General features: G+C 43.8%; 1 protein-coding gene across 1 annotated transcript in view; it reads left to right on the top strand.

Annotated features, from left to right (window-relative positions):
• The window catches only part of LOC140394351 (BAR/IMD domain-containing adapter protein 2-like 1), a 241,601-nt gene that overhangs the window by 204,204 nt on the left and 14,076 nt on the right, over window positions 1-23,321 (top strand). The window contains exon 12 of the mRNA XM_072481550.1: window positions 2,059-2,236. Within this exon, the coding sequence (XP_072337651.1) occupies window positions 2,059-2,236 (178 nt within the window). The remainder of the gene's footprint in view (window positions 1-2,058; window positions 2,237-23,321) is intronic.

Genomic DNA, 23,321 nt, shown 5'->3' with positions numbered 1-23,321 from the left:
CAGACCAGTTACGTTTTCCTCCAAATCATTTATATATACTATGAACAGCAAAGGTCCTAGCACTGATCCCTGCGGAACACCACTAGTCACAGCCCTCCAATCAGAAAAGCACCCTTCCATTGCTACTCTCTGCCTTCTATGACCTAGCCAATTCTGTATCCATCTTGCTAGTTCACCTCTGATCCCGTGTGACTTCATATTTTGTACCAGTCTGCTATGAGAGACCTTTCCAAAGGCCTTACTGAAGTCCATATAGACAACATCCACTGCCCTACCTGCATCAATTATCTTGTGACCTCCTCGAAAAACTCTATCAAGTTAGTGAGACACAACCTCCCCTTCACAAAACCGTGCTGCCTCTCGCTAATACGACCACTTGCTTCCAAATGGGAGTAGATCCTGTCTCGGAAGAATTCTCTCCAGTAATTTCCCTACCACTGACGTAAGGCTCACCGGCCTGTAGTTCCCTGGATTATCCTTGCTACCCTTCTTAAACAAAGGGACAACATTGGCTATTCTCCAGTCCTCCGGGACATCACCTGAAGACAGTCAGGTTTCTGTAAAGGCCTCAGCAATTTCCTCTCTTGCCTCCTTCAGTATTCTGGGGTACATCCCATCAGGCCCTGGGGACTTATGCACCTTAATATTTTTCAAGACGCCCAACACCTCGTCTTTTTGGATCTCAATGTGACCCAGGCTATCTACACACCCTTCGCCAGAATCAACATCCACCAATTTCTTCTCTTTGGTGAATAATTATGCAAAGTATTCATTTAGTACCTCACCCATTTCCTCTGGCTCCATAAATAGATTCTCTCCCCTGTCCTTCAGCAGGCCAACCCTTTCTCTGGCTACCCTCTTGCTTTTTATGTACATGTAAAAAGCCTTGGGATTTTCCTTAACCCTATTTGCCAATGACTTTTCGTGACCCCTTTTAGCCCTCCTGACTCCTTGCTTAAGTTCCTTCCTACTTTAGTTATATTCCACACAGGCTTCGTCTGCTCCCAGCCTTCTAGCCCTGACAAATGCCTCCTTTTTCTTTTTGACGAGGCCTACAATATCTCTCATTATTCAAGGATCCTGAAATTTGCCATATTTATCCTTCTTCCTCACAGGAACAGCCCGGAACAGCCTCCCCGAACAGGCGCCGGAATGTGGCGACTAGGGGCTTTTCACAGTAACTTCATTTGAAGCCTACTTGTGACAATAAGCGATTTTCATTTTTCATTTCACATGCCGGTCCTGAATTCCTTTCAACTGATATTTGAAAGCCTCCCACATGTCAGATGTTTATTTACCCTCAAACATCCGCCCCCAATCTATGTTCTTCAGTTCCCACCTAATATTGTTATAATTAGCCTTCCCCCAATTTAGCACATTCACCCTAGGACCACTCTTATCCTTGTCCACCAGCACTTTAAAACTTACTGAATTGTGGTCACTGTTTCCGAAATGCTCCCCTACTGAAACTTCTAGCACCTGGCCGGGCTCATTCGCCAATACCAGGTCCAGTACAGCCCCTTCCCTAGTTGGACTATCTACATATTGTTTTAAACTCTGCCCCATCCAAGCCCCTGGCACAAAGTGAGTCACAGTCAATATTGGGGAAGTTAACTTCTCCCATCACAACAACCCTGTTGCTTTTACTCCTTTCCAAAATCTGTCTATCTATCTGCTCCTCTATCTCCCGCTGGCTGTTGGGAAGCTTGTAGTAAACCCCCAACATTGTGACTGCACCCTTCTTATTCCTGATCCCTACCCATATAGCCTCGCTGCCCTCTTGAGGTGTCCTTCTGCAGTACAGCTGTGATATTCTCCCTAACCAGTAGCGCAGCTCCTCCACCCCTTTTACATCCCCCTCAATCCCACCTGAAACATCTAAATCCTGGAATAATAGGAACCTCTGTAACATGTATACATTACATCATAACTTTTTATGATGGACTATTGGATCAATATTAAAATCTGATTGTTTTGACATGTTCCACCTCACCAATTTTTTATACTACACCTGGAAATCAGCATTTGGTAATTTTCGTTTTATTATCTTTGGTTTAGTGCAGCTCCGGTGCGGAGTATGAGCATTCTGAATCTTGCAGAGAGGTCAAATGTTGTCCTACCTCCTCCAGATTACATCTCAGACCCAGTTAAACATCACAACAAGGAAGTATCATTCCACTCTTACAGCAGTGCCCCAAGCAGAGGAATCATACCCCAACAAGACAACACAAGTTCAGTAAGTACCCATAAAAGATAAAATGTACCAATTACCTTGTATATACAATGTCAATGATTGTAAGGCTGTTCTTGCATTTAATTCCAAACTATTGTCATTTGTCATTTACCAGTAATACAAAAGCAACACAGGTTTCTCCGAAATCACATGCTGAAAGCACAAAACAGTCTCTTAAGTGTAAGTCATGGCACAGAGATAGCACCCTCACCACTAAGTCAGAGGGTTGTGAGATCAAGCTCTTCTCAAGACAACGTAAAATCATCACAGACCAGAATTCCACCCTTTCAACAGATGGAAAAGGTGCCATTTCAAAGGTTATTGAGGAAAGTAAAAGCTCATGGTTTTAAGGGTGACATATTGGCATGGTTTGAAGGTTGGGTAGCTAACAGGAAGCAAAGAGTTGGCATCAATGGGTCTTTTTCTGTTGGCAGGATGTGACAAGTGGTGAGCCACAGGAATCAATTCTGGGGCCTCAACCTTTTACAATTTATAAATTGTATGAAGGGACTGAACATCTGGTAGCTAAATTTGCTGATTTCTCAAAGATAGGGCAGGCAAGTAAATTGTGAAGAAGACCTAGGAGACTACAAAGGGACATACATAGGTGAAATGAGTGGACAATAATCTGGCAAATGGAATACAATGTGGGCAAATGTGATATTCTCCATTTTGTCAGGAAACATAAAAAAGAAGCTTATCATCTAAATGGTGGGAAATTGCAAAGCCCAGAGATGCAGAGTGACCTGGTTGTCCTAGTGCATGAATCGTAAAAGCTAATAGTCTGTTATAATTTATTATGAGGGGAATTGATTACAAAAGTAGGGAGATTATGCTTCAGTTGTACAGGACATTGGTGAGAACACATCTGGAGCATTGTGTAAAGTATTGAGCCCCTTTATTTAAGGAAAGATGTAAATGCATTAGAAACAGTTCAGAGAAGGTTTACTAGACTAATAGTAAGAATATGCGGGTTGTCTTATGAGGAAAGGTTGGACACGTTAGGTTTGTATACACTAGAGTTTAGAAGAATAAAGAGCAACTTGATTGAAACCTTTAAGACACAAGGGTTCTTGACAGGGTGGATTTGGAGACAATGTTTCCTCTTGTCACAGAATCTAGAACTAGGGGTCACTGCTTAAAAATAAGGGGTCACTCAGTTATGAGGAAAATAACTTCCTGTCAGAGGGTCATGAGTCTTTGGAACTCTCTTCCTCAACAGGTAGTGGAAGCAAAGTCTTTGAATATTTTTAAGGCAGAGCCAGATAGATTCTTTATTAACAAGGGTTATCAGGGGGAGGCAGGAATGTGGGCTTGAGGTTACAATCGGGTCAGCCATGATCTTATTGAATGGCAGAGCAGATTTGGGGTGCTGAGTGGCCTACTCCTCCTAATTCCTATGTTTGCATGTTCATACATTACATGTTGAGAAGGTTGGTGGAAATACGGTCAGAAAGTTGACAATTTGTGAGTTTCAACTTGCATTAACAAATCTATGGAAACAATATTTGAGTTGAATATGTAATTTGCATATTAGGGAGTTCCATAAAACTGCAGCACAGTGTCTGGCTCCGGATTGTACAAATTTAAACAAAGATAAAATCAACTTCATGGTGCCAAGTACAAAGAATGGTGTGTTCTTTTCTGTGCAGTAAATACAGACAACGGTTTTACAGAAAGTAGAAATGGATAGAATATAGAATAAATATATTCCATGCTTGTGAATACATGAGAGTATGGAATTCAATGGATAAAAAAATTAAAACTAAACTGAAACTTAATGGACTGGGGCTATTTGATAAAAATAGGATTAAAATATTTTTAAAAGGGGCAGCATGGTGGCACAGTGGTTAGTGCTGCTGCCTCACGGCGCCGAGGTCCCAGGTTCGTTCCCGGCCCTGGGTTACTGTCCATGTGAAGTTTGCACATTCTCCCCATGTTTGCGTGGGTATTGCCCCCATAACCAAAAAGATGTGCAGGGTGAGTGGATTTGACACGCTAAATTGCCCCTTAATTGGGAAAAGAATGAATTGAGTACTCTAAATTTATTTATTTTTAATATTTTTTAAATCATTAAATGTATAGGAAGTTTATTAGAGAGGTGAAAATGGAGATGGATAGGATTTAACAGGAATATGTAAAATGCCAACTGGTAATAATAGGAAATAATAGTGATTTTCTAAGTTTAAGACAAGATGGAGAGTGTACGACCAGATACAGATGAATTAGGGAGTCTAATTTTTAGAAAAATGGAACATATGATATGAGAGGAAATGCGGCAAGGGTAGAAAGTTATTTGATGAACAGACTTGAGATACTGGGGCTATTTCCACTGGAGCAAAGATGACTAAGCTGAGATTTAATGGAAGTTTTTGGAATTATTAAGGGTTTTGTTTGTGAATACAGAAAGACTATTTCCTCCAGTTGTGGGGTCAGTGACTAGGGTGTAAGTCTCACTGAGAAGTAACAAGAAATGTAATTATGTAGAGGGTTGTTGAGGCTTGAAATGTTTTGTGTAGGAAATGGTTATGGCAGAGACTACTGCATCTTTCAGTGGAAAACTGGATCAATATTTGAAACCTTTTAAGGTTGTGGAGGGCAATTGAGGCAGGGGTTTTGAATTTTGGATTGTTCATACTGCAGATATGATGGACTGAATGACCTCCTGTGCTTGAATGTTTCATTGAGATATCCAATGTACATCCATGAATGGTTTGGAATGTAGATCCCAGTTCAGTGGCATTAGTAGTATGGTATTTATAATTAATCAATTAGATATTTCTTGTTCCCTTGCTCTGTTCCAGTATCAATTGAGTATTTGAAAACCGATCAAGACACAGAGCTAGAAATGTGAATAGTTCAGTGATAGCGGACTTCAGTAAAACAGAAAATAATTCTCCATTCACACTTATGAAGTAATTTTAGTGAGGTTGAATTCGAGGTTTTACATTAAAAATGTTTAGGTTATATTTTCTGCCCCCCTCACCCCGCTTCAGATCAGCTTGCACCATGCTCCTGCCTGGAGGGCTGGCAGATCTGTTCATAGCCAATACTACCCTGTTACAGACCATTAAGAAGTCCTTTACACATTGATGTGCAAACCACAATATCTGGGTTCTGTTTAATGACTTTTATATTCTCATGTGTCATAATTAGAAGCAGCAGCTGCTCATTACCTATGCTATTTTCAGTAACTGCATTAAGGTATTTTTACATCCAGAGGACAAATTGAAAATGTAATGTAAAAAATCATCTTAGTAAAAACAAGAAATTGTCAAACTAGGGCATTAAATGTATTTTTTATTTTATAAAAGTAATACCCTTCCAGAGAAAAAGTGTTTCTTATTTTAAAGTTTTTAATGAAAGGTTACCAGCCCCTCTTCAATCTTAATTGTCATCAGCTTATTAAACTTTTTAAAATTAATCCTTGGAATGTGAGTGATGCGGGCAAGGCCAGCATTTATTGCCCAGCCCTAATTACCCTTGATCCGGTGGGGGTACTCCAACTTCCTGAACTGCTGCACTGATGTAGCTGCTCTCACAGTGCTGTTATGGAGAGCGTTTCAGGTCTTTGACCCAGTAACAAAGAAGGAACAGCAATATAGTTCTAGTAAGAATGGTGTGTGGCTTGGAGAGGAACTTGCAGGTGATGATGTGTCCATGTATCTCTGCCCTTGTCCTTCTAAGTGGTAGAGGTCAACGGTATGGAAACTATTATTTTTTTTTCTTTCATGGTATGTGCCATCCCTAATTGCCCTGGAATTGAGTGGCTTGCTAGGAGATTTCAGAGTGCATTTTTAAGAGTCAATTGCTTGCTTGCTGTGGGTCTGGAGTCACAAGTAGGCCAGACCAGGTAAGGATGGCAGATTTCTTTCCCTAAAGGACAGCCGGTTTAGCTCAGTGGGCTAGACAGTTGGTTTGTAATGCAGAACAAGGCCAGCAGCACGGGTTCAATTCCCATACCGCCTTATCCGAACAGGCGCCGGAATGTGGTGACTGGGGGCTTTTCACAGTAACTTCATACTTGTGGCAGTAAAAGATTATTATTATTATCATTATTATGGCCGTCGACAATGGTTTCATTAGACTTTTAATTCTAGATTTATTTTATCAAATTCCACCAGCTGCCATGGTGGGATTCAAACCCGGGTCTCCAGAGCATGACCCTGGGTTTCTGGATTACTGCCAATGCTTCCTTCTTTGTGGTTGTGTAGCATTGCTTTGTTTCTTCCAGTGCTCTGGAGGCAAAATATACAGGCTTTATGTTGCCATTCAGCAGGACATGAAAGAGTGTAGCACCCAAGGTCGGTTGAGGATGCATCGGCGACCACCACCGTGGACAATGTTGGATCATAATATGCTAGTACATCGAAGAGATGAGCCTTTCCTTTATAGGCCAAAACACATTGGTATGTTCAATTCCCCAGATCCACTGTTGGTCCTTGAGTAAAAGATCTCGGAAAGGTTCACCAATGGAAGTTAAATTTGGAACAAATTTGCCAACCTGATTGAGCATTCCAAAGAACCTCTAGACATCGATGACACACTTAGGTTTGATGGCTTTCATTTTTGAGGGTTTACCATTATATCCTGTCTTTGAATGATGTGCCCAAGAATTTGATAGTTTGGCAAATTCACAGGGGCGATTCTCCAATAAGGAGCCCAAGTGTTCGCGCCGTCGTGAACGCCGTCGCGTTTCGTGATGGCGCAAACCGGGCCAGGGTACGACTGATTCTGGCCCCCATAGGGGGCCAGCACGGCGCTGGAGCAGTTCACACCGCTCCAGCCTTCTTTCCCGGCGCCAACTGGGCGGCGCGCCAACCGGCGCATGCGCAGTTGGGCTGCGCCAACCTGCGCATGCGTGCGGGACTTCTTTAGCGCGCCGGCCCCGACTCAACATGGCGTCGGTGTTCGGGGGCCGGCCGCGCCAGAAAGTAGGCCCGGGGGGGAGAGGCCGGCCCGCCGATCGGTGGGCCCCGATCGCAGGCCAGACCGCAGCGGAGGCCCCCGCCCGGTGAAGGAGCCCCCCCCCCCCGCCCCCCCCCCCGATAATTCGCGCAGAGCTCCCACCGGCAGCGACCAGGGGTGAACGGCGCCGGCGAGGCTCTGTCGGATCCGCACAGCCGCTCAGCCCATCCGGGCTGGAGAATCGGCGGCCCCGCCGTATCCAGCGGCCGGCGCCGCGCCAAACACACCGGCGCAAATACCGCCGATTCTCCGCACCTCGGTGAATCGCGCGCCGTGTTGGGGCGTCATGGCGCGGTTACGCCGATTCTCCAGCCCGCGCGGGGCTCGGAGAATCGCCCCCCCCCACATTTCTCATTTTAAGGTGAGACCTGCTTCTTGTAAGGCTTTGAGAACCTTCAAACACTATCGTCATACTCCTGTCTTGTGACTCCACAGATAAGGGCATCATCCATGTGGCATATCACTCCTTGTTTACCTTCCAGAATATTGGACATGGTTCGCTGGAATATCTCCAGAGCTGATAATAGCCCAAAAGGAAAGCAATTAAGTTTAGTGAAGAGGACGCTGTTGGCAGGTTTTTCCAAGCTGCCATCCACTGACACCATAGGATGGATTTCTCTCTCAATCACTTTGTTTAATTGTGTGAGGTCAAGGCAAAGCCTTTGCTGATCGAGATGGTGCAAACCTTATTCCAGTATGAAGTGAGGAGGTTGTCATGCTCCAAACGTTTAGCAGTGCCGACAGTAGTTCCACTTTACCCTCGTCAACTTAGTGGTCACAGAGGAGTCCAGAAAGAGGAATTCAACAAGAAGGTTTATTGAATCGTAGGATTTACAGTGCAGAAGAATGCCAGTCAGCCCATCCGGTCTGCACTGGCCCTTGGAAAGAGCACCCTACTTAAACCCACACCTCCACCCTATCCCTGTAACCCAGTAACCCTGCCTAACCTTTTTGGACACTAAGGGCAATTTATCATGGCCAATCTATCTAACCACATCTTTGGACTGTGGGAGGAAACCGGAGCACCCAGAGGAAACCCACGCAGGCATGGGGAGAACTTGCAGACTCGACAGACAGTGACCCAAGCCGGGAATCGAACCTGGAACCCAGGAGCTGTGAACTAACAGTGCTAACCACTGTGTGTTACCGTGTCACCCAAAATAAACTGTGTACAAGCACAATTCAAGTCCCAGCCAGGACTGCACACAACAGTACGGCATCTACCTGGGCCAACTTTTATGTCCCAAGTCCGATATCCCGCTGATGTGTCTCCGCCCCTCAGTAGGGGAACTCGTACACCGCAAGGCTCATGGGGAGATCAATTGGTTCATCCCCGTGGGTTTCGTGGGGGTATAACAACCTGCAGATTCATTCTACCTGGACCTTGATGTTTTATGTTTGATGACAGGCCGAGTGGCCTGTTTCTGTGCTGTAATTGTCTTTGTTCTTTGGCTGGACTGGAATTGTGTTGAGCAATGCCAAATGATCAACCAGTATTGAAACACAAGCTCCAGTGGCTAGCTTAAATTTAAATCTTTAATAATAATAATCTTTATTATTGTCACAAGTAGGCTTACATTAACACTGCAATTAAGTTACAGTGAAAATCCCCTCGTGGCAGGCATTTGAGTGGGTGAGTCTTTCAATGGCCCATACTCACACTAATTAGTTAACTTATACAGCACCATAAGAAACATTTCACAGATTCCCCTGGGCTCTGGGATCTCTAAATCGCACTCACTCAACGACGAGGTTCTGTTTGGTAATCAAAAAGGCATCGCCTGCTTTTAGGACAGTTTTGAAGACTAGCAGTCTCCTCTACCCCGTACCTCAGGTGTATGTTATCGGCGATAAGCCCTAAGGCGGAGAGGAATGAACTAACTTGGTGCCTTTTGCTCTTTAGTGCTCAATACCATAGGAAGTTATCTCTCCACGACTTCCAATGTTGGGTTCCCTGACAGTCCTCATGGCTTTCAAATGGGCAGTGACTGCTTGCCGAGTGCTGACATGGCTGCTGCTGCCTTCCTGGGTGACTCCCTCATAAATAAGTTTTCAGACTTTTGCTTTTAACAGGTTTTTTCTATTTTCTTGCCGTGGGTGTGCTTTCAATGGGACCAACCCTTCATTGGATTGGTGTCACCATCGCTGCTACCAAATCTTGTATGTTAGTTGTGTAGTCTATGTTGAAATGGGCTCTCCGGTCCCACAGTCGTATGTTTCTTGGCGACGTGACGTTCTCTGCCGGCAGAATTCTATACTTTCAATGGGATTTCCCATTGAATCCACCCCAGGCCACCAGGGAACCCATGGGCAGGGGTGCGCTGCTGACAGGAAAAAAGAATCGCAATGACTGGAGAATTCCAGCCGTTATCTTGAGTAACCGTGGTTTGACTCCAGAAGGTTATTTCAAACTGCTTTATTTACACTATCTACCCTATATACATGATGAGCTACTAATTATGCACATCCCTCTTGAGTACAGACTATTCCATTTGGTGTACAGTGTCTCTAGCACCCGACTGCTATTCTTACTGTTAGGTCATGATATGATTCACCAATTCATTACCATAAATATTCTATTAATCCATTATACTTCACTGCAATGCATCTTGCGGATGGTATATACTGCCACCATTGTGCTCAGTGGTGGGTGGAGTGAATATTTAAGGTGTTGGATGGGTTGCCGTTCAAGCAGGCTGCTTTGTTTTGGATGATCTCAAGCTTCGTGAGTGTTGTTGGAGCTGCACTCTTCAAGGCAAGTGGAGATAATTCCATCACACTCTTGGCTTGTGCGTTGTAGATGGTGGACAGTCTTTGGGGAGTTGGGAGGTGAGTTAATTGCCTTAGAGTTATGCATGTGACCTGTTATTATAACCACAGTATTAACAGTATTTATGTGGGTGGTCCGGTTAAGTTTCTGGTCAATAGTAAGATTGGACAGGATATTAAAAATAGCAAAGAATGACTAAAAGGGAGAAATTATAGTATAGAGAAAGCTAGCAAGGAATATAAAATCAGATAAGAGTTTCTAAAGGGAAGTCAAGTGAGTGTTGTCCTTTAGAGAGAGTGTCTAGGGAATTAGTCATGAAAAATAAGGGGCAGGATTCTCCGACCCCCCACCGGGTCAGAGAATCGCCAGGGGTCGGCGTGAATCCCGCCCCCGCCGTCCTCCGAATTCTCCGGCCCCCCAAACATCGCCCCGGCATGATTTGCGCCGCCCGCCTCGGAGAATGGCGGGGACCGGCGCAACACAATGGGCCCCGGGGCCGCCCGAATTCTCCGGGCCGCAATGGGCCAAGGTCCCGCCCGTTTAACGAGGGTCCCGCCGGCGTAAATCAAGGTTGGTCCCTACCGGCGGGATCCAGCTCCGTGGGCGGCCTCTTGGGGGCGCAGGGCGATCTGGCCCCGGAGGGTGCCCCCACGGTGGCCTGGCCCGTGATCGGGGCCCACCGATCCGCGGGCGGGCCTGTGCCATGGGGGCACTCTATTCCTCTGCGTCAGTCTTGTACCGATCCACAATGGCCAACGCGGAGATGACCCCCCCCCCCCTTGTGCATGCGCGGGGATGACGCCAGCAGACGCTGGCGCTCCCGCGCATGCGCCTACTCGCGCCGGCCGGCATAGGCCCTTTGGTGCCGGTTGGCATAGTGCGAAGCCCCTTCCCGCCGGCTGGCCAGTCGCAAACCACTCCAGCGCCGCCCTAGCCCCCGAAGGTACGGAGGATTCCGCACCTTTGGGGTGGCTCGATGCCGGAGTGGTTCCCGCCAGGGTTTGCACCGTTTTTTCCCGCCCCGACGATTTGCGCAGAATCCCGGCCAAGGAAAGGGGAGATGAATTGAGCAGATATTTTAAATCAGGCTTCACTGTAACGGGTACAAGTAATATACCTGAAATGGGAGGACGGGATGCGCATGTGGTAACATAGCATGGATAAAGGATCGGTTAGCTAACAGGTTAGCAATGTGGAGTGCCACAGCAATTAGTGCTTGGACCTCAACAATATATATCATGACTTGGATGAAGTGGCCTAATGTGTGGTTGATAATAAATTTGCTGATGACAAAGTTAAGTAGGAAACTAACTTGAGAAGAGAACATAAGGGGTCTGCAAAAAGATACAGATAGGATAATTGAGTTGGCAGAAAAGGAATGTAATATGGGAAAATGTGAATTTGTCCACTTTGGCAAGAAGGGTAGAAAAGCAACATATTATTTAAATTAAAAGGGATTGCAGAACTCTATGGTACAGGGGGACCTCGGTGTGCTAGTGCATGATTCAGTAAGGGCTAGTATGCAGGTGCAGCAGGCAATGAGGGAGACAAATTGAATGTTTTCATTTATTGCTAAGTGAATGAAATATAGAAGGGAGATCAAATTGAGATTACAACATGGTAAAAGGTATGGGTAAAGTAGACGTGGAGCGGATGCTTCCTCTTGTGGGGCATTCTAGAATGAGAGTTCATAGTCTTAGGGAGAACATCACGGCAATGCTCAGGACAATATCTTAATAGGTTCCTCAAATGAAGCCATATGGGTAGAACTTAATAACAAAAAGGGGCGATCACATTGCTGGGGAGTGCACTATAGGCCCCCAAACCATCAGGGACAGATAGAAGGGCAGATATGTAGGAAAATCTCAGAATTGTAAGAAAAATCGGGTAATAATAGGAGATTTCAACTTTCCCAATATTAACTGCGATAGTCAAAGTGTGAAAGGCTTAGAGGGGGCGGAATTCTTAAAATGCATCCAGGAGAGCTTTTTATGCCGATACATAGAAGGTCCTGCAAGGAGTGGTGCTGAATCTAGTTTTAGGGAATGAAGCCAGACTGTTTGAAGTGTTTGAAGTTTCAGTGGGGGATCATTTTGGAAACAGTGACCATAACTCAATAGAATTTAAGGTTGTTCTGGAAGAGACAAAGATAGATCAGAAATTAAGGTTCTGAATTGGGGAAGGGACAATTTTATTAATTATGCAAAGTTAACTGGGAGCAGCTACTTATAGGAAATTCTGCATCAGAGCAGTGGGATTCATTCAGAAAGGAAATAGAGAGAACAACATGTTCCCGCGATAGTGAAGGGTGGGAGCAGTAAGCCCAGAGAACCCTTAATGTCAAGAGATAGCCAGGGTTGGATGAGGTAAAGAAGGGAGGCTTATCCCTATCGGGCTGGTTTAGCACACTGCGCTAAATCGCTGGCTTTTAAAGCAGACCAAGGCAGGCCAGCAGCACGGTTCAATTCCCGTACCAGCCTTCCCGAACAGGCGCCGGAATGTGGCGACTAGGGGCTTTTCACAGTAACTTCATTTGAAGCCTACTTGTGACAATAAGCAATTTTCATTTTTTCATTTCATTTATGGCAGAAACCGAGGGCTCAAAACAGCAGATCTCCTAGAGGAGAATAGAAAGTGCAGAGGATTACATGGGAAAGAAATTAGGAGAGCGAAGAGGGGATATGAAAAAGCCCTGGCAGGTAAAATAATGGAAAATCCAAAGGTGTTTTATAAATATATTAAGGGCAGGAGGTTGACCAAAGTGGCAATTTGTGTGTGGAACCAGAAGATATAGATGAGGTTTTAAATGAGTACTTTGCACCTGCATTCATTATGGAGAAGGATGATGTAGGTATAGAAATCAGGGAGGCGCATTGTGATTTACTTGAATGACTTAACATTGAGAGGGAGGAAGTATTAACAGTTTTGACAGGCCTAAAAGCGGATAAATCCCTGGGGCCAGATGCGATGTATCCCAGATTGTTGTGGGAGGCAAGGGAGGAGATTGCAGCGGCTCTGACAAAAATTTAAAAATCTTCTCTGACCACAGGAGGGGTGCCATTATTCAAGACGGGAAGTGAGGACAAACCAGGAAATTACAGGCCAGTGAGTCTAACTTCACTGGTAGGGAAACCATTGGAAAACATCCTGAGGGACAGAATTAATCTCCACTTGGAGAGGCAAGATTAATCAAGGATAGTCAGCATAGTTTTGTCAAAGAGAGATCATGTCTTACAAATTTGGTTGAATTGTTTGAGGAGATGACTAGGTATGTAAATGAGGATAGTGTGGTTAATGTAGACTGCATGGATTTCAGTAAGGCTTTTGACAAGGCACCACATAGGAGGCTGATGAAGAAGGTACCAGCCCATGTGTCCAGGGCAATTTGGCAAACTGGATACAAAACTGGCTCAGTGGTATGGGGCAGAGGGTGATGGTTAAAAGTTATTTTTGTGACTGGAAGCTTGTGTCCGGTGGTGTTCCGCAGGGATCAGTGCTGTGTGCCTTGTTGTTTGTAGTGTACATTAATGATCTGGATGTGAATGTAGGTGGGATGTTGAGTAAGTTCGCAGATGACACAAAAATTGGTGTGGTAAATAGTGAGGAGCAAGACGGATGCTCCGATTTCCTCCCACAGTCCAAAGATGTGCAGGTTAGATGGATTGGCCATGCTAAATTGCTCTTAGTGTCCAAAATGGTTAGGTGGGGTTACTGGGTTTTGAACTGCTAGGTCAGTTCTGAATCTATCCTATTTAGCACAGTGGTAGAGCACCACAACACGATGAAGGGTGTCCTCAGTGAGAAGACAGGTTTTTGTTTTATTTCTACAAGGACTACGCGATGGTTAATCCTGTCAACACTATCATAGACAGATGCATCTACGACAGGTAGATTGGTGAGGATGAAGTCAAGTAGATTTTTACCTCTGAGCACCTGACGCAGGCCCAGTCTGGTTAGATATGTCCTTCAGAGCTTTGCAAGTCTGGTCAGTAGTGGTGCTACTGAACTACACTTGGTGACGGGCATTACATTCCCCCATCCAGAGTATATTCTGTGTCCCTGCAACCCTCAGTTCTTCTTCAAAGTAGTGTTCAACATGGAGGAGTACCAATTTACCAGCTGAGGGAAGGTGGATGGTGATAATCAGCAATAGGTTTCCTTGCCCATGGTGGACCTGACACTTCAAGGTCCAGAGTCGAGGGCTCACAAGGGGCACACCTCCTTACTGTATACCTTTGTTAATTCCATCAATAACATATGATAAAGGAATAATACAGCAGCTTGTCTTTTACCCTCAGCAAGTTTATTTTATATACAGCTCAGGAGAGATACTACCCTCTTATGGTTCCCCCACTTCAACTGTTCCAGCTGTGTCCATTTTTCCCTTTTGGAGGTTGAGACAGTAATCATCACCTGTTTAATAAGGCACTTTAGCTTAATAATGCAATTGCCAAAGCATGTGTTTGCTGATACATTGACACCTTTGATATGCTATGTCCTGTTCCATAAGCAGGACAGACCCAGGGATGGGGCATTGAATGTATGGTCTGATTTGGTGAGTCTGCGTCAGATTGTGGCTTGACTAGTCTGTGGGACAGTTCTCCCAATTTTGATACAACTCCCAAATGTATCCTCCGGGTGCTCCGGTTTCCTCCACAGTCCAAAGATGTGCAGGTTAGATGGATTGGCCATCCCAAATTGCCCCTTAGTGTCCAAAATTGCCCTTAGTGTTGGGTGGGGTTACTGGGTTATGGGGATAGGGTGGAGGTGTGGGGTTGGGGACGGTGCTCTTTCCAAGAGCCGGTGCAGACCCGATGGGCCGAATGGCCTCCTGTACTGTAAATCTTATGAAAATTATTATTATGTTAACGAAAACTTTGCACTGTGTGTAGGTGCCTAAATATTGCTGAGTGGTCTGTCCAGTTTTATTATTCTTCAACTTTTCTGTAGCAGTTTGACACAACTGAGTGACTGGCTAAGTCATTTCAGAGTCAACCGCATTACTATAGATCTGGAGCTACATGTAGGCCAAACTGGGTATGAAGGGCTCCCCTCAAGGGCATTAGTAAGCCAGATGGGTTTTTATGGCAATCAGGTGATCATTATTAATGAGATTAGCATTACGTTCCAGATTTATTCATGAAATTTAATTGCCAGCCTGCCTGCTGCCATAGTGTAATTTGAACTCTTGTTTCCAAAGCGTAATCTGCACTTTTGGATTACTAGTTAGTGAAATTGCCACTATGCTTCCATTCTCATCAACTTGCAGTTTTCAAGTTGTACATGTTCCTGTAAAATAGCATGAAACATTTGAAAAGTAGTGTATGACAAAGTAGAATTGGAGAAATGAACAGAGTTGTTCAACATTTTGATTTAAATTACAAGACTTCTCGGGATTAAGTCAAATGTTATTCTAAAGGAAACTGATGGAAATTAAATGTAGTTCTCACTAATTTGTCTGCTGTTGTCAGAAATAATAGAACTTCCACTTGCATTGAGACAATTTCCTGCTTCGGGACGAGTGGCACAGTGGCTCAGTGGTTAGCACTGCTGCCTCACAGCTCCAGGACCCGTGTTCAATTCCGGCCTTGGGTGACTGTGTGGAGTTTGTACTTTCGCCCCATGTATGCGTGGGTTTCCTCCTACAGTCCAAAGACGTGCAGGTTAGGTGGATTGGCCATGCTAAATTGCCCTTCAGTGTTCAAAAGGTGAGGTTAGGTTACTGGGTTACGGGGATAGGATGGAGGCGTGGGTTTAAGTAGGGTGCTTTCCAAGGGCCAGTGCAGACTCGATAGGCCAAATGGCCTCCTTCTGCACTGTAAATTCTATGATCCTATGATAACATTAATCATAGTAAGAAGTCTTACAACACCAGGTTAAAGTCCAACAGGTTTGTTTCGATATCACTAGCTTTCGGAGCGCTGCTCCTTCCTCAGGTGAATGAAGAGGTATGTTGCAGAAACATATATATAGACAAATCTGTCTATATATATATATATATGTTTCTGGAACATACCTCTTCATTCACCTGAGGAAGGAGCAGCACTCCGAAAGCTAGTGATATCGAAACAAACCTGTTGGACTTTAACCTGGTGTTGTAAGACTTCTGACTGTGCTCACCCCAGTCCAACACCGGCATCTGCACATCAACATTAATCATGGTAGTGTAGGTTCCTTTGAAATGGCAAACATCATGGGGATGAAATTGGTCTATGGCAGCAGCCTTAAATAGGTCTGTAGCGAATCAGCAGTCTGTTATACAATGCATCAGTTTATATTTTCCATTGACCAGTGAAATATCACCAAGATTTTTAATTTCAAACCAAATAAAAATGGCAGTGAGTCTAGGATAGGGGTCCCTCGGCAGAGTTTGAAGTAACGTTCTGTGAATTTCAGTGAACAGAAGTTAGGCACTGTCAAAGTATCTTCTAGTGATTCTCTACAAGCTTTCAGGCTGCTGGTAGAGGCCCTACCCCTCAATCTGTTTTGTGACGAAAAATAAAAGATCAGTAGCAAAGCAGATTAGTGTTGGTAATCTTCACCAAACTGTTGGGGGAACTAATGTTCAGCAACTAGATACTTGGAAAAGGAGGTAATCTCAGTGGGTGAGTGACCAAGACTGCTGTTGAACTTCCCAGTAGCCAATTGAAGAATGATAACTGTTCTCAGCTTAATAGCTCTCAGGTAATGAATAATGAACGCTACCGTATGTATCAAGGTCTTTGGTCTCCGTCTTTCATCCAAATTCTTTGGGTTTGCACCAACTGAAGGATGAATTACCTGCTCCCAGACTTCTGTACTGCTGAGAGCCAGCTTTATGAGAAGCTGATCTGATAACTCCTTTATTTTGTTTTTTTTCCCCTCTCTTTAACTTCTCCCCCTTCCCAGCCCAATATTTAATTTACAACATCCTAGACTTGATATTATGTTATTTGTAGCTTTCACTCAGCATAGATCTAGGGTCCAAACATTAGGATCTTAAGATTTGTATGGTTTAGCTACTCATTGTGTACGCTTACTGATCCATCTAGAACTTTATTGGTTTATATCTTTACTTTTCCTTTGATGCATTTGCCAGCCATTTTCAAAGTTTGTTTTTTACTTGCTACTATCTACTTGTTCACAACAACTGTGACCTAAAAACTGTTTAATTCAGCTATTGCCAATGTGCAGTGACTTGGAACATTCTCATGATGCCCAAACCTGCTATACATTTTGCAAGTGTCATTATTTAACACTGCCTATAAACTTACTGCCCTAGCGTTTTGTCTATTTACATTCATATAAGTTAACTATATACTCGCTGCACGAGAAAGGAGTGGACTGTAAAGCTATATTGATTTGAAACAGAATAGATAACAGCATTCAGATTTTATCTACATATAATACCAGATTGAGAATGGTTTGAACCCAGTACATTAGGAGTAGAGAACCTGGTTATCAGAACAATTAATTCCTGAATTCCAGTAAAAACAATTAACATTTGAATTCTAATTCAGAATTTAGGAGACAAAATAATTGGAATCTAGCTTTGGATTTTTATCAACAAATAATTACTTTTAAACCAGTCTTCATATTTAGTTTCTTAATTATTTGTACCGCTTGGGTATGAAATTAAAATAAATCTGCTTTGGTAGGGAGTGTAGAGCTTGTTATCCTGAAAGTACAGTATGGAGAAAGCCAGTTACTTTCACTTATTTTGACATGAATATTTTTTTCAACAAGTACGTATAAACCTATGAAACTTGCCATTACAGATTTCTGTGTAAATTATTCGGGTTTGTTTTGCACAAATTTTCTCCATGTAAATACACATTCACCTAAGCAAAAATAAATTATGTACATGTTATGAATAAAATTGTGGCTGTGCTTTCAATCAGGAGTAGTAAGTTGATTAAAGTGTGAGTGATTAGTTGTCTCCAAATACAATTTGGCATAGATTAGCAATCTCACTAAGATGATTATGTAATCAAATATATATAGGGCAGCACGGTGGTGAAGTGGTTAGCACTGCTGCCTCACAGTGCCGAGGTCCCAGGTTCAATCCCGGCCCTGGGTCACTGTCCGTGTGGAGTTTGCACATTCTCCCGTGTTTGCGTGGGTTTCACCCCCACGACCCAAAGATGTGCAGGGTAGGTGGATTGGCCACACTAAAATTGCCCCATAATTGGAAAAAATTAATTGGATACTCTAAATTTATTTTTTTAAATAATCAAATATAGAATTTCTCACTTGTACAGGAAGTGCTCTTTTGAGCCTTGAGTTGAGGCATATTTATGAGAAGAGAGTATGGGGTTGACTTGTCCTGTGCACGACCTAGAAATGCTTTATGCTGACATTGAGTTCCCAAAATAGAAATATTCCCAAGTGCCAACGTCGTCTGGCACATTCAAATTTCACAAAAGATATAAATGTTATTTGTAAAAAGTTCTAAGCATTACTCACAAACGGAAGTTATCCTCGAAAGAGGGAACACCCTTACGTTGTTTTAAAATGCACTGTTTTAATTTACTTAATTTTCTAAATGTTGGGCATTCAAATGCAGAATTCAATATTTAAAAGTTACCAGAAACAAATTTGTAAAAACTGCAGCTGTTTCATTATGTTGTAGTGATCAATTAGGCTGGGAACTTAGAGTCTCGATATTTGGATCAAGATGTCCTTTGCCTGTAATTGTTTTATCAATCCATTAAGGACGTATTGCAATTGAAAAGAAGTGCTTGGCACAGCCACTAGCTAGCAGCTTAGCAGAAGATTCATGTGACATGAACAGGTGACTCTGTCTGAAATGAGACCCAAATTTTTCAACCTTATAAAACAGTGAGTTAATGTTTAATGTAGAAAGGCATGCACAAAAAGAATAAAGTACCTAGTTCCTCATAACCCCAAGCCATTAGCGTCTGTGTTTTCACCATTTGAAAGACTTTGCTAAATTGGTCATCGTGTTCCCTGAGAGTTATTGCATCTTTACTGGATTTTGTAAAAACAGTGTACAGTCAACCTCGCAAGCATGTTTGGATAAACTTTAACTAGTGTACCTTCCAAAAATACATTGTTTGCATATCATCAAATTTAATTCGGGACTATATTGAAGATGTAATTATTTTGTTGTAGAATCAGCTGCCATATTTCTATGTCCCAATACTGAGTTATTTGTATTCCTTTTTTCCTTTTCCTGAAGGTTAAACATACTGGTGTATAGTTCCATTAACATAAATTGCCTGCTGGACCCTTATCTGGTGCATCACTCTTGTGAGTGTGATGACAGGCAATCTGAACATGGAGATATTTCAGCATGCCCTCACCTGTGATCTGCGATCAACAGCAAGAGCCTTCTGCTTGCTCACTTTCCTCCAACGTCCCACCCCCAACTCCATCCTGCCTTTCAACCTAAAAACTGATTGTGCTCTGAATGTTTCCTTTGGTGACGTGGGAACCTTGCTCCCGTTGATGGCTTTTACATTGAAACTTCAGTTTGGGAGTTGCTGGTTCTTTTTAAGGACAGCTTATATCATGGGAAGTGGTTCATAACTCATTTAATTTACTGTAGGTCACTGTCTTTCTCCCCCACCACTGCCGCCAAAATATATCTCCTCAGTTCTATCTTATATGCATTCCTGTAATTCCTCGGGTGCCCAAGATGGGCTCCTCTACAATTGCTACACTTGCCAAGCAGGTGTTCTTTAGTCCAGGTGTTGGAATCCTCTAGAATTTTGATCTAGTGAGATTACAGTTACCCCCAGTGCAGTTATGCTGTCTTTACATTTCCTTTTTGCTTCACTGTGTAACAATATTCTGAAATTGATTCAAACTCTGTTAAATATCTTGGACCAAGATCCAAAATGATTCAACATTGGGATGAAAGAGTATTGAAGTTGACACTTCACATAGACGACACACTCTTATTATCCATTCCCCTGACCTGCTGCATATGACTTGTTTTTTTATTCAATGTTCAGTGGTCATATTGCAGCTGCAGTGTAGATATGTGAAGGACAACATCAGGACCCTAATCCTGAAGTCTTTTATCAAGTTGAAACAGTAGGACTCATGGCTTCAGCGTTTGGCAACAATATATACCTGCAATAAATGCCACAGAGATGTGCATATGGCCCACGACTTGGGAATTTTACCACCACCTGGCTTGGCTTTGTGTCTCTTCACTCCCATTTGAAGCTGTAACAGCATCTATCAGAACGGTACTCAGATAAGCGGGAATGGGGACCATCAGTAGTACAATTATTTTGAGATTCAGGACCACTTGCCATGCAGCTGGTGACAGTCAAAGCCAGAGATCCTCTCGCCACAAATCCCTATGGACCTGGTCTCAACCCATCAAAGGCTTTGAAAACATTGGGTTTTTAAAAAAATATTTTTTATTCCCCTCCTTTTCACATTTTCTCCCAAATTTACACCCAACAATAAACAATAAATCAGTAACTAATATAATGTCAATCGCCATATCAATAACAACGATCCCATCCTCCCACCAAGCCCCAGACATTATGTCAATATAAACAAATGACAAAAAAGAATCAGGAATCATCCATAGTCACCATTAACACATACAATCCCTCCCCAACCCTCCCAGCCACCCCCCACCCCCTAATGTTTGATGTGATCCAATTCTCAAAAGTGCATAATGAATAACACCCATGAATTGTAGAACCCCTCCATCCTTCCCCTCAGTTCAAATTTGACCTTTTCAAGCATCAGGAATTCTTGCAGGTCCCCTGCCACGCCAGGGCACAGGGTGCAGAGGTTGATCTCCACCCTAACATCGCCTTTGGGCAATCAACGAGGCGAAGGCTACAACATCTGCCTCCGTGCCCGTTTCCAACCCAGGCTGATCCGACAGCCCGAATATGGCCTCCTGAGGACCCGGGTCCTGTTTCACATGCAACGCTTTAGAGATTACCCTAAACACCTCCTTCCAGTAATCCTCCAGCTTGAGACAGGACCAAATCATCCGAACGTGGTTTGCGCCCTCGCACCGTTCACACACATCTTCTACCCCCTCAAAGAGCCGGCTCATCCTCGCCCTTGTAAGGTGAGCTCTTTACACCACCTTCAGCTGTATCAGCCCCAACCTCGCATATGAGGTGGAGGCATTCACCCTCCAGAGCACCTCACACCAGAACCCCTCCTCCATACCCTCTCCCAACTCTTCCTCACACTTTGCCTTGACCCCTTCTAACGGCGCCTTCTCCTCCTCCAAACTAGCCCCGTAAACCGCTGATACTGCCCGTTTCTCCAGTCCCCCTGTTGTCAGCACCTCCTCCAGCAATGTGGAAGCTGGCTCTACGGGAAACTCTGTATCTCCTTTCTAGTAAAGTCTTGAACCTGCATGTATATAAATATTTCCCCCTGCTCCAGCCCATACTTCACTCCCAGCTCCTTCAAACCCGCAAAACGACCCTCAAGAAACAAATCTTTTAGTGCCCTAATTCCTTTCTCCTCCCATCTCCGAAGATTTCCATCCCACTTCTCTGGCTCAAATCTATGGTTCCCCTGAATCAGCATTTCCCTTGACCCTGGCCCCAACCCGAAGTGCTGTCGAAACTGCCTCCAAATTCTCAACAAAGCTATTACTACGGACTCCCTGAGTATCTGCCCGGGGCCGTCTGGAACGGTGCTGTAGCTAGCGCCTTCAATCCCTACCCCTAGTGCCTTCAATCCCGACCCCTAGCGCCTTCAATCCCGACCCCTGGCTCCTTCAATCTCGACCCCTGGCTCCTTCAATCCCGACCCCTAGCTCCTTCAATCCCGACCCCTAGCTCCTTCAATCCAGACCCCTAGCTCCTTCAATCCCGACCCCTAGCTCCTTCAATCCCGACCCCTAGCTCCTCCAATCGTGACCCGCTTTGAAAACGTTGTTAAAGATGTCCCCACTGTGTAGTTTCAAAAGTACAATTGAATGTCAAGTTCACTCCGCATGGTATGGAGAATGTTTTTGTTTGAGGATCAAGACAATCCTACAAGAGTAATCTTTCTTGCTTCTTTCTCTTTCCAATTAATCTTTGGATCATGCAGTTAATTCATATGTGGCACTTTCTGGCACCTTAGTTCCCCAACACAAGGCCACTTTTTAAGGCCAAAGGTTGAGGCAATTATCTTCGAAGACGAGGAGCACCTCTATGAGATAAAGATTTTCACAGCCTGCCTGATCATCTCTCAAGATTGACCACTACAATTTACTTTGTGCTTTTGTTTTAGTATGTGGCAGTTTAACTTTAATTTTATGCATTTACTAAATGGTATGAAGTATTTACTGTCTTTTGAAACCGTTTGTGTGGAATATTTATTAGGCTGACATGAAATCAGTAAATGTGGCATAGGTCAGGATGCTTCAAATCTACAAGGTTTATTTTAATTCTTGGGATATGGACATCACTAGCAAAGCTGGCACTCATTGCCCATCCCCAGTTGATAAGATGATGGTGGACCTTCATCTTGAACTGCTGCAGTCCATGTGGTGAAGATACTCCCACAGTGCTGTTACTTGGGGAGTTTCTGGATTTTAACCATGAAGGAATCATGTGTGTCCACATTTGGCTGATGTGCGATTTAGAGGGGAACCTACAGATGGTGGTGTTCCCAGGCACCTGCTGCTCGTGTCCTTCTACATGGTAGAGTTCATAAGTTTGGGAGGTATACAACTGCGCCTTTGAAAGAACTTTAAAAGTGCAGAAGTTCCTTCTGTGGCAACATATGGAAAGAGTATCTCAGAATTTTTAAAAATTCATTGTTTATTAATTTGATTTAGTTAATAGTCTGTTTATATTTAAGATCTCTGATTTTGGCGGTGAATGGGGGAGGGTGGAAAAAGAGCAAAAGGTATGGTCTGTGATGGGGCGGAAGACGAGGAGATTAAATAACAAAATATTTGCTGGTGGAGAGCCAAAGGGAGTGGTAATGAGGTAAATAAAGAGACAGAAAAGTGTCCAGGAGAGGAGTGAATTGCAGAAAAACAAGAGGAAAACCAAAACCTTTTAAGAGAAAGGAAACGGAATGGAAGCTGAGAATTCGGCCTGAAATTTGTTCTCTCCATTGCAGAAAAGACTACAAGTGCAGGAGCAGAGGGGCTTGGTGGGTATGTGCATGTAACATTGAAGGTCGCAGGACAGGTTGGAAGAATGGTCAATAAGGCATGTAACATCCTGGGCTTTATCATTAGAGACCTGGAGCAGTTTTTCCCAAACTGTAGGTTGCGAGGTGAATTTTGGGGTCACAAGCTCGAGGCAGTAATTGTTCCATTGGGCAGACGCAGCATGGGTTCATAAAGGGCAGGTCGTGCCTAACTAATTTAGTGGAATTATTTGAGGACATTACCAGTGCGGTAGATAACAG

The sequence above is a fragment of the Scyliorhinus torazame genome, chromosome 17, assembly GCF_047496885.1.
Source record: "Scyliorhinus torazame isolate Kashiwa2021f chromosome 17, sScyTor2.1, whole genome shotgun sequence".
Lineage (NCBI taxonomy): Eukaryota > Metazoa > Chordata > Chondrichthyes > Carcharhiniformes > Scyliorhinidae > Scyliorhinus > Scyliorhinus torazame.
The sequence above is the reverse complement of the archived record's forward strand: the minus strand, read 5'-3'. Positions and strand labels throughout refer to the sequence as shown.